The sequence below is a fragment of the Acanthopagrus latus genome, chromosome 15 (genome assembly GCF_904848185.1).
Source record: "Acanthopagrus latus isolate v.2019 chromosome 15, fAcaLat1.1, whole genome shotgun sequence".
NCBI classification, from domain to species: domain Eukaryota; kingdom Metazoa; phylum Chordata; class Actinopteri; order Spariformes; family Sparidae; genus Acanthopagrus; species Acanthopagrus latus.
In genome coordinates, this window is record NC_051053.1 from 11407695 (window position 1) to 11420326 (window position 12632).

Genomic DNA, 12632 nt, shown 5'->3' on the forward strand with positions numbered 1-12632 from the left:
TGCAGGTAAAACATTATTGGGTTTACTGATGAAAGTCTATCCTGTGCTTCTCTAATGGTCATTAATCACTGCACTTCTCTCTCTTGACAAACAGAGAGCATGATAAATTTCAGCAACATATTTTAGTATCCCCAGAAAGACTGAATAACACATCTCTAACAAATCTGTTTGTTTACTGAAAATGAATGCAGACCCTCCAGGCATTCTCACCGGAATATCATAAAAGGCTTGAGGTAATTAACAAAAAGGTATTATTCAGTGACTGACATGCAAGAGTGGAGTCTCCACATTACACAGCCAGCTGCATACGTCACACAGATCTAATCGTTGAGCCAGTGGCATTGACAGGAAGCTGATATTCAACAACAGATGACCAGAGCTGCTCCACTGCAGCTCAGCGCACCCGGTTGTGGTGTCTGCTTTGTCAGGTAGCCGGAGGGGGAGACACTGGAGATGACGCAGGGCAGGGGAGAGTGTTTGCAGGGTCAGCTCTGCTGTACAGCCCTTTGACTAACAGGGCGACTCACTGCTGCTCTGGGCAACGAAAGGAGAAGAGCCACAGTTTGGCGTCATTTAAACATGAGACCACATTGGGTCAAATGGGGGGGGGGGGCATGTATTCGGAATAAACACAATTCTAAATTCTTGCTTGTTCTGGTTCACTGTGACAAGTTGATCAAATATAAATTACCTGTCAAGGTTGAACTTAGTTTTAAAGCCTGTCATGCTTGATGCAAACCACAATGTTTTCATTGTAATCTGAACAACTGAGGTGCCAATGCTTACCATTTGCTTGGATGCAATACTTTGGTTTTACAATCATGAAACATTTCTCTCTCTTTCAGAAATTGGGGAAAAAAAAAACATTTACAGCATCTATAAAAATAAAGATAAAAAGGAACACCTGCAACAGGGATAACTGACAAATCACAACATCGCTAACGAAGCCCCCGATGCCAAAAACCTGATGATAAATTATCCCAACACATCTCAAACAAAATATGTAAATGAAAAATTTAAAGACAGCTAACAAATCCACATGCTGCCTAAAACAAACCGCTGCAAGTAAAAAGACTGTGTATATCTCTTATTCTCTCTCTCTCTCTAACACACACACACACACACACACACACACACACACACACACACTTCAGTATTTTTTCCTCTCTTCCTCTCTTTTTCTGCCAGTGAGCATTGCTTTCCAACCAGTGAATACTCGCTCCTCTTAAGTGCACACATCTGACAAGGATGTGAGTGCCTTTCTCCTTTCCTCCACTCCCCCTAGTGTATCCATCGGACACTACATCTTTCATATGCATCTCCCAAACTAAGAGAGAGAGAGAGAGAGAGAGAGCGAGAGAGAGAGAGAGAGAGAGAGAGAGAGAGAGAGCGAGAGAGAGAGAGAGAGAGAGAGAGAGAGGCCACTCCTCCAGATGACATCAGTGCTCTGCTGAAGCTAGAGGCAAACACAACTCCACATTAGTATTGAGATCTACGTGCGCCTATTTCCTTGCACAGCCTACAGTGTGTATGTGTGTGTGGGGACACCAGTAAACATAGCAGTGCCGCTACAGATAAACTCCAAGTAGCTCCAGACCTGTGAGTGAGTGGAGGGTTTCTTTTTTTTTTTTTTTTCCTTTTTTTTTCTGGATCTGAATTTAAATCCTCATTATCCTGGATTGGATTATTGTTTTTTTTTCCTCCCCCTCGTTGTGAACCCCAATTTTTAAGAGGATACCTGTTACTTTCCGATATTTTTTGGTTGAGTATAGAGGTAAGTGTGTTTTTTGCTGGTACAGTCCTGTTGGGAATGCATCCTTTTCATCTTTTTCTCTCTTTTTTTTTTTTTTTTTGGATCTTCTTTCTGGCAAAAAGGAATTCAAAGTCATGCGGAATCCTCAGGAGTTGCTTGTATCTAATTAGTTGCCCTGTTTTTTTCTCCCTTCCTATAGGCTTTTTTTCTTTTTAATATACTCGGCTCTGGCGAGAAAATATTGCGTTTCTCTCTGAGGTGCTTGTCTCACAGGCGCTTCTAATAAAATGCAAATTGGTGCCTGCACTTTTTCCTCCAAACAAGCGATATATGCTCTTCTATCAGTCAGTGTGCTCAGTGTGACAGGTACGAATCAGACTTAGACATCTGCTCATCTCTCCTCTCTCATGCCTGCAACTTGCTGCTCCGGTCCCTGCGCTGCGTCCCTCTTTATTCTGCATGCATCCAACAGAGACTACAAACACCACATCTCTCCGTTTTTTCTCTCTCTTTTTTTTTTCCTCCCCACCAACCACTCCGCCGTGTACAGATGAAATTCTCGTTGCGACATGCTGAATTTGCTTCTCGATCATATTCACACTCCGCCTCAGCACACTGGTCAAAACATGTGAAGACAGAGCAACGGGGACGAGTTAGAACCAAACATAAAAAAAACATAGGAAACCTTTTTTTCCGATCCCTTATTTCAGTTGTGAAAGAAGTGGTGGTGGAAGCGGGGGTGGGGGTGATAATCATGGGGCGAATACGCAAACTTGATAGGATCATCGGGGGGCTGTGTGGTTTTAGCCTCGGTGTCGCAGCCCGAGAGGACACCCCGGGGTGCAGCAGAAATTGCAGCGCAGATCCCGCGGAGTTGGACATGAAGGGGGCAGCTGGAGAAACTCCGCTAAATGCGTCTCCGGCGTCACTGTCTGGACGACTCGGACCAGCAGCTCCTATTCATATCCTACTCCACTGAATTTTATTCATTTATTTTATTATTTTTTTGTACTGAGTGCTGCTGGTAGCGTGTCTGCAGATGATACGGACGCCCCTCGCCATGCTTTAGGGCGCAGTCCCCTGAGAAAACGCACAAACATTAAGAAAACATTTTAAAAATAAATAAATAAATAAAGTTTTGACACGCATCAGTTCGCACACAAGCAGCGGCTCATTTCACGCAGACAACGCAACGTTACATTAACAGCGCCTCTAAACAAATAGCTGACATGTACGTGCAAGTTGCAGCTCTGAGGAGAATCTCGTATTATTAAGCCTCCGGAATACATAAACGCAATTTCACTGTAAGACTGTACTATACTATGACACCAGATTGTCAATTCAAATGTCAATCTAGGACGCCAGTGAATCAAGGCTCGCTTCCATCCATTCAACCTCATATTTATCCAATTAGATCATCGCAATAAAACTGTGCGCCCCTCAGTTCTCACACACTGTGGCTATTTAAGCTGAATGTCTCATTGGCAGCATCAGGACAAGGCCATTTGTTAATCCAATCCTTTTATCTTCATGAGAGGAAAAGGTCATCTCGGCTTTAAACAATGACTGATATCCCATGTAGGCTACAGCCTGATTTCAGTAAATCACTAACAGTGGGCGCAAACTTGACTTCAGTTGTCAATGGTGGCCCTTTGTTGTTAGGCGTGTTTGAGAGACAAAGAAATAAATAGCCTGTTAAACATGGTAGACATGAGGACAGACCCAATTGTCTTCGGTGATGACTGCCTCGGGCTAAAGTCCCCAGTCAGTTGCTCTCAGAGGGAATTCACATGGCAGATTAACAACTAACCAGGTCACTACAGACAGAATCTGCTATCCCCAGAAAAGTTAATGCATCAAATATGGATGACTGTGTTAGAGGGGGAAAAAAAGTATTAAGACTTTCATAACTACCAAGACATAATTCAGATGAAACACCGTGGTCTGAGGAGGCCTAATTCAGCTCTTTTCATTATTTATTTAGCCACTAAGCTGTATCTTTTTTCACCATCTATTCCAAGCTTCAAAAGAGAAGTCGTTCCACACTGGATACCAAAAAGTGTAGCTGCAAATATGACTGCAAAGCATAAATATTAGAGGAGAAAGCTTTAGCGAATGATACAAGTCAGGTGAAACGGTAGTTAGGTTAACAGATCTCTGAATTGTATATCAGTGTCTGGCCTGCCTTAACGTGGGCTCCTGTGTGAATCTCAACATGAGTATACAGTGTTTAGGTGTTTGCTTGTCACATACACACATACGCATTTTATTTTGCAGTGCCTACCACCCCCATGTGGGGAAAAACCACTGCAGCTGCTACAGATCTCTCCTTTCAGGCTGTTACAAAAGAGAGACCCCCGTGTGTCCCAGGCCTCTCTGTGCTCTTAATGGGCCAGCAAACGTATCATCTGTTCAGCCCATCTAAAGACAGCGCCAGGAGGCCACATACCAAATCTGTGAAACTATCACAGATTTTCACCCATTTAGTCTTCAGCAGAGACATCTTCTGTGTCCCTGTGAATTCAGATGTGACCATGAATGTTCCATTGTGTTTCTGCGCCGCAGCAGGCCGCTGCCTAGTGTCTCAGCGTTCACCGTACTAATATGTAAATCAATGGCAGACGCAGGGTTTCATCGCACAATCGCAAATTGACAAAAAAAAACAAAAACTAACTAAAAAGAAGCAGAAAATCATGAAACAAAAAATGTAAATACGAGAAAATACAAATGGGCTCTCTCACCAGGTCAGCTTCAGCTGTCCATCAAAATAAATACACTTGCATTTGCATGATCATACATAAACAATTAATATATTCCAGTCTTATTTGAGTGCTTGCTCCCAACCTATCAACCAACCGAGCAATGTTGCAAAGAATACACATTTTAAAGTCAAAAACTAAAAAAATAAATATAACCCAGAATAATAATAGTGTGTGCAATCAATCATAATTCAAAATATATTATGAATTAGAATGAATAATCAAGATCAGATACAAACAACATTGATTTCCCAATGGAGAGCTCTACTGTGGTTCAAAATTAATTTCAGGGCTCATGAATAATTTAACAGCCAGCCATTACTGCTTCTCCAGATCTTTCCCCCCTAAATGTAGCCTATGTAATATTATTCTGTATTTTACGGAAATAAGAGTCATTATAATCTGCAATAGTTTTGACAGGCATGAAATTGTTTCTCTTTGAGTTTTTCCAAAGCCTTTCTTGTGCAGTGTATGACTCGGGGGCACAAAGTCTTGGGCTCTGTTATTGCAGACTAATGTGCATTTATGCGTGTTGGGCTCACAATGGCTATCAGTGTCCAGCTTTGTGCGAGCCTCCCACGCTTTCCACTGAAAGGTAACTCGCTGTACACACACACAATTTTACCAGGATGCTCAATTTAACTTTGCCAGTTCGGATTAAATGAAGCAGAAGCCACTTTGACTGCCAGAGAAATCTCCTGTCGGCCGGCAGAACTTATTAGAACGATGGAGAAAGACATCCATCACTAAAAACATTGAACTCAGCCTCCACTGCTCTCAAAATGATTGTGTGCACAGGAACCTAGTGTGTGTGTGTGGGCTGTGTAAATTTAAAGGAATTTTCAAATACCCGAATAAAAAACATTTTAAAATTAAACCCCCTCTGTTGAGGCTACAAGGTCCACATGCATGCCTTGTAGTGAACAATAGAGAGGGGCCACTCTCCTGAAATCCGATAAGCGTGAAAAGAAAAGGGGAAAAAATACAGCCAAGCATCTAGGCCCGACTGTGCTCCTCGCAAAGTATGCAAGATGTGCAAGAGTCAAAGCAGACGTTGGATAAATCACCCACAATATAAGATCACACTGAGGCATATGATACATTATGCACCAGAATGTTTTTGTTCTTTCTGGCACCAGCGTTCATAAATGAATAACAATGTCCCCTGGACCGTCTACTGGACACTGAGTCAGAGTCTGTTATCTCACCAGGTAACAGAGATGTAGCTGCCAAAGAATAGGCAAACGAGCTAAAAAAAAATCTTTGCACCGTATCATACATGGGGCTTTTCTGCAAAGAATCATTCTGTCTCACAACCCTTAAAGCCAATTATAGCGAGTGCAGATAGGTCTCCCCGAGTTTCCTTGATAAGACAGAAATGCGGAGAGTATTACTTCCCTTTTTGTGATGGTAAGAATTCAAGGATTCAAATCAAGACTACATACTTCACAGTATTCAGAAGATGGAGAACTTTACAAAATGAGGTGAAAGAGGCTATTTAAAATTGAAATAGCTTGACTAAGCACTGCATTAAAAGTTAATTCCGACAGACAGACACCACATATCCCTCTATCACCACGCCATTTTCTAAAAACTCCATTACTGAATTTCATCCCCCCACCCCCTCCTTGTCAGACGCCTTTATACCAGAAGTTAGCAGAGGTCACATCTGGTGCTTTTTCCCCAGACTCTAATCTACTACTAATGTAATACTGGGCTGAGGGGCCGTGTTTAGATGTAACAGAAGGAAGGGGGGGCATTATTATTAGACAGCATCTCAGGAGTTGTAATTGAGTTACAAGCCTCTCAATTCCCCAATCTTCCCCTTGTCATGGGCTACAACTGTTAAATGGCTGGGCCCCTTGTTCCCAATTTACCTTTACATGTTTTACAGCAAGCAGTGGCGGCCGGCAGGGCACATGGATGGTTACATATGAGGACACAAAGCTATTGTGTTAAAAGAGGAAACACAATGTTTTCTTTTGCAAAGGAAATTCTATTTTTACAAACAGACACAGCATACATAGAGGTGGGGTTTGTGGGGTCACAGAGAGGAGCTGGGAGCGACAGGGGTGGATGCAATGGCCAACCTCTTCATATAAAATTCGAGGGGGCCTCATTTGTCATGAATGTTTTGAAAGAATGTGAGTAATTCAGCACTGACTGGACCAGGTTTTCATCTCAAATGTGGAATCTGGACTGGCCTTGTTTGTAAATTAGAAAAGACTGCATCTTTCAGTCACAGGAATAGCTCTCTTGTAAAACACCGAAAGCTCAGCTGAGCAGTGAACTGGACTGGGAAGGGCATTGGGGCTCCACCCTCAGCCATTGTGTTGGGGTCTAGATCACTGTTGTCTTTGCATATGCATGGACATTCTTTCTTCTATCACCATAGAAAAGAAATGTGGTCCGTTAGAGTAACGGGATGTAATAGGTCAACAGGCTGAATCATAGGCTAGAAGAAAGGGTATTTCTAAATAAGAATTCACAATGTAGAGAATGTCAGAGTTCACGATCAAACCCGTTCCTAAACTAAATAGGATTTCTTTTGATGTCTTTATTTTGAATGCCCTCTCATTGCCTTAAAACATTTTTCTTAAAGTGATTGAATGTAGGCACTAAATTTGTTTGTTTTGTCTCTTTCTTTGTTTTGTTTTTCAGATCACCATCCCAGGTGTGACGAGGCCACAGTTATGAGTCAAGCTGCAGTTGCATGAGGGAGGCCGCATCCAGGAGGATCAGCAACTTGCCCTGTTTTGCTCCTCAGAGGAAAGGAGAACATTGGTTATCTGCTTCAGAAAAAGGGACCAGAGCCCTGGATTAATGTATATACAGGCTCGGCAAGGGAGCAGAGGATTCTGGGTTACCTGAAGACCTGGAGTACACAAGTGAACAGGCCTGGATTGAGCCTGTGGCACAAGGGATTGGCATGGCTCAGATCAGCTTTGTGTCAACTCATCATGCCTGTCGGGCCTGATTGCAGAAAGGAGCCTTTGCTAAAGCTCGCACCATCCTGCACACGGATCACTATACAACACCCAAAAAATCTAATTTGCAGTTATGGCTGTTGAGCTCGACAATTTCAACATCCATTAGGATTTTTAATATCACCTGAGAGCGCATGCTTTGTCAGTGAGAGGGGATGCTTTTTCGACAGGCTTATCTGCCATGGTAAAGGCATTGAAAGCATGAGCCTCTGACAACACAGAAGAGGTCATCGTCCAAACAAGGATCAGCTCAGCAAACACTGACCAGGTCAGAAACCCCTCCGACAAACTTTTACTTTCAGAGAGGATAAAAGAAAATTCAAGAGGAAACCTTGATTGGATTTTTGGTGGCTGGAAAGGATTTACCACATCGTATAAATCAGGTATGACAAATACGGATGGCTTTGCTTCTTTCTACTTCACTGACCTGACCACAATCTCTAATGAGACGTGCAGGAGAGGGAGGTCATGGCAGGAATACAAAATTAAAGCAATGAATCAGTATTAGCCTAATTATAAGGTATCTATGTGTTGACAGTGAAAAAAAGAGACCGACAACCAGTTGGCAGCTTCTGCTTTGCACCACGGGTTTGTTCATCGCAGATGTTTTTTTATATATATATATATATATATATATATATATATATATATATATATATATATATATATATACACATATATATATATACATATATATATATATATATATATATATATATATATATATATATATATATACACATATATATATATATTTTTTTTTTTTTTTTTTTTTTTTTTTTAATTAAAATGTACATTTCAAGACATTTTAACACACCACAATTACAACAAAGATCTTTAACATGGTACTGTGCAAGGATAAATGGCACTCACAAAATTAATCTAGAAAGCTCTGAAAACTCAAAAATATGTCCTGCTTGGATCTTAAAGTGCTGAACCTCTTTTCTTCCCTACCTTCCAAAAGGCCAATTAAACCCCAGAATTTGAATCGTGAAAAGGCATGGGTAATGATCTAAAGGGACTTAAGAGTAGCTTGGTTCCACAACAGTTCATCAACAAAGGCAGACTTTGTTCACCGTCGTGGTCTGTAGAGATGAAAGGCAGCCTTGAGACACAGAAATGTGTAAAACAACTAGGGAACACTATTACATTTCACAAGTCAAGCCCAAAAAGCTGAGGCACAGAGATTCAATTCAGAGTTCACAAGTTGAAACATTTCTCAGAAGAAAACAAAAAGCTTTTCTATTTGCAATGTAGGTTACTCTTCATCTTTGAATCCTCAGAAATCTGTAGATGATGTAAACCTTAAAAAAAAGTTTCACTGTAAATTCACTGTCAGGCAATTCTAATGATCAATTCATATCAATTTAATAGGATGAATTCAAACTGATTCTTTCAGCAGTTGTTTAATCTAGAAAGTGCTGCAGGCAGCATTTCAAACACCCAGCAATTATGAGAACAGGAATTTGGCTCTCCTTTAAAGGCCTTGTGCATTAAATGTACCCTTGTGTCTTCTCCCCAGGGGCTCTTGAGTGATTAGACTGCCAGGCAACACAGCTTCAAGATGGTGCGTCAATGCAAGGCCTTTATCCTCTTCCTCATCAAGATCGGGCTGCTGCTGGGTCTTGCAAACCCCCTGGTGACCTCCGCCTCATGTCCCTCAGCCTGCCGCTGTGATGGGACCTTCATCTACTGTAATGACCGTGGCCTGACTTCCATCCCTACTGGTCTACCCCTGGATGCTACAGTGCTCTTTCTGCAAAACAATCGCATCAAGAGTTCTGGCATTCCTACAGAGCTACGCAGGCTCATAAATGTGGAGAAGATCTACCTTTACTGCAACAATCTGGATGAGTTCCCTACTAACCTTCCTCTTGGGCTAAAAGAGCTCCACCTTCAGGAGAACAACATTCGGATGATTACCCACTCCTCTCTAGCACAGATTCCCTACATTGAAGAACTGCATCTGGATGATAACTCTGTATCAGCAGTCAGCATAGAGGAGGGGGCCTTCAGGGACAGTAATCACCTTAGACTGCTTTTTCTCTCCAGAAACCACCTAAGTACCATCCCTTCAGGCCTACCCATGAGCATTGAGGAGCTGCGCTTTGATGACAACCGCATCTCCTCCATCTCAGAGCAGTCTCTGCAAGATCTCATCAACCTGAAGCGACTAGTTCTGGATGGTAACCTGCTAAACAACCGAGGGATTGGGGAAATGGCTTTCATCAACCTGATCAACCTGACTGAGCTCTCGCTAGTGAGAAACTCCTTGACATCACCGCCAGCCAACTTGCCAGGCACCAGTTTGGAGAAGCTGCAGCTTCAAGATAATCACATTAATCGAGTCCCACCTGGAGCTTTTGCCTTCCTTAGGCAACTGTATCGGTTAGACCTGTCTGGCAACAACCTGAGCAGCCTCCCTCAGGGTGTGTTTGAAGATCTGGACAATCTCACACAGCTCCTGCTACGCAATAACCCCTGGCAATGCACTTGCAGGATGAAATGGGTGCGCGATTGGCTGCGGTCGTTGCCATCTAAGGTGAATGTGCGTGGCTTCATGTGCCAGGGTCCTGATAAGGTCAAAGGCATGGCAATTAAAGATCTAACTACAGACATGTTCGACTGCACAGATTCAGAACTCATCCCCACGTATGAGACAAGCACAGTCTCCAACACTTTGCGCCCCTCACAGCCCCAGTGGCCCTTATTTGTGACTAAAAGACCTGCAGTGAAAGGGCCTGACTTTGGTAAGAATTATCACAGTACTACCACCTCTTCAGGCAGAAAAATCATCACCATAAGTGTGAAGTCAAGTACTGCAGATACAATACACATATCATGGAGGGTGTCACAGCCCATGACTGCCCTACGGCTCAGCTGGCTAAAGCTGGGACACAGCCCTGCCTTTGGCTCCATCACTGAGACCATTGTGCAAGGGGAGAGGAGGGAGTACCTGCTCACAGCACTGGAGCCAGATTCTTCCTATAGGATATGCATGGTTCCCATGGAGACCAGCAACATTTACCTGTCAGACGAGACCCCTGTTTGCATAGAGACAGAGACTGGTTCTCACAAATCATACAACCCGACCACAACTTTAAACAGAGAGCAGGAGAAAGAGCCTTACAAAAATTCCAGTCTGCCTTTGGCTGCTATCATTGGAGGGGCTGTGGCTCTTTTGGCAATAATCATGTTGGCACTGGTGTGCTGGTATGTCCACAGGAATGGTTCACTTTTTTCCAGGAACTGCACCTACAACAAAGGCCGTCGGAGAAAGGATGACTATGCTGAGGCTGGTACTAAGAAGGACAACTCCATCCTAGAAATACGAGAGACTTCTTTTCAGATGATTCCTATAAATCACCTGCCTGTGTCCAAGGAGGAGTTTGTGATACACACGATTTTCCCACCGAATGGCCTGAGTTTATACAAAAGCCCACATAGCGAGAACAGTATTAACAACAGAAGCTACAGAGACAGTGGAATACCAGATTCGGACCATTCCCATTCATGATATTGCGCATGGCCATTCATGATGAGTGTGCGACAGTAACAGAGTGGCAAGACTTTTACAAAACACTGGATCTATAAGACTAAGGAAGCAATGTTCTGTACATTTGCCATATAATTTATATTTAAGGACATTTTATGAAGACGGAGGACGTTCCAGTTGCAGGCCATCACTGAACCATCAGTGGGTATTGTAACTAACTGCAATTCTATATTTTAGGGATTTGTAGTAATTTGTACTGTATTTCCTTTGCTTAAGGTTATCGACCAACTAAAAGAAACTCTGTGTTCTACTGAGATATGATGACTTGTCAACTGTGAAAGTGGGTTTTCATTGCTGTGTTGAACAATCAGACCTTAGAAAACCTTGTAGTATAAGCACAGGTCATTCTTTTAACTTTGTGGCTGTCTGAAAAACAAAAAGGCAAAAAAATAAACTAAGGCACAGCTGATCAACTAATTCGCAAAGCAGGCATGTTGCCCTCTAAAAGAATGAGCAGTCAGTAGCTGTCTCCACATACTACGGGCCAAGAGTCCTGCTCTAGTATTCACCTGGTATGGAGTACAAATAACTAAAGATGAGGTGCCATGCTTTATTTCTCCGATTTGTTCAGTGTGTGTGTTTTTTTTTTTCTCTGTTTGCAAGAAGAAGAAGAAGAAACAAGAAACAACCCGAGCAGGGTTCCAGTGTTTCCGATAGGATTGTAGGCCACAGCACAGGGCAGATAAAGCACACCAACCTTAAGGGGCTCTCTGCTCCTCAAAAACAAGTAGACTGGACAGGCTGACACAGAGGACCCCCCACTATCTCTATTTGTACAAGCCAACAATGGCCAAACGACAATGGCGGCATTCTTTAGTACCATGTACCATACGTCATTCTTTTTCACCCGGCCAAAAAGACTAAACATGTTGGCTTTTATTAGAATTACCACAGTGGCAGCAACTCCTTGTTATGAGTATTATTTTGTATTATTTTCCAAATGAACACACTTTTATGTTTCCACAATTTGAAGTTAACTGTTCTTAACAATTGAAAACCAAAGTGCATTGTATGCCCTTTGGCCAGTCTTGTATGTGCCTTGATCCAATGCTTATTGTATTTAGCTTTTTAAGAAACCAGTGACTTTTTTTCATACACACTTGAATATGAAAAATATTGGTCATATTACAGAATAAAAGTGGACAAAAATAACTTTGCTTTTCCTTATCTTGAGTATAACAAACCCCACTCAAAATAATAATTTGTATTCTTGATTGTGCTGTTCAATAGCTATTATCCCATGCTATGCTATTCAATGATTGCTCGAGTTATTCTTTTTTCCACTCAAAATAATTCTATCTTGTGAAGTGAACAACCTGGAGTAAAAAGGACAGCTACAGGAGACTTGCTTTTATCATTCATATCTCAAATTACTGTTTAGCCACATAATCTCACAATTGTTGGAGATGAAAAACATAATCAAATAATTTTTATCCAACACAAAGAACTTGTTTTGGAGCCTCAAAGCCACATCTCCCCTTCAAAGATATAGCAAACTCTTTAACAACAACTCAGATACTGTTCTTGAGACCCAGTTTTCCACTCTATGGGTAGTCAGTAAAGCGACATCTGCTTGA

The 12632-nt window shown here is 42.1% G+C and overlaps 2 protein-coding genes across 14 annotated transcripts in view; one reads left to right on the plus strand and one right to left on the minus strand.

The window, feature by feature from the left end:
* macrod2 (mono-ADP ribosylhydrolase 2) overlaps nt 1-12632 on the minus strand; it is a 421900-nt gene that overhangs the window by 335320 nt on the left and 73948 nt on the right. The window lies entirely within an intron of this gene.
* flrt3 (fibronectin leucine rich transmembrane 3) lies at nt 1172-12313 on the plus strand. The gene is made up of 3 exons (XM_037122848.1): nt 1172-1774; nt 7174-7882; nt 9022-12313. Exon 3 carries the CDS (start codon nt 9064-9066, stop codon nt 11014-11016), a length of 1953 nt encoding a protein of 650 aa, XP_036978743.1. The 5' UTR covers nt 1172-1774; nt 7174-7882; nt 9022-9063; the 3' UTR covers nt 11017-12313.

Excerpts from the sequence above, each read along its gene's own strand:
- flrt3 (XM_037122848.1), top strand. The coding sequence starts at position 9,064 with ATGGTGCGTCAATGCAAGGCCTTTATCCTCTTCCTCATCAAGATCGGG.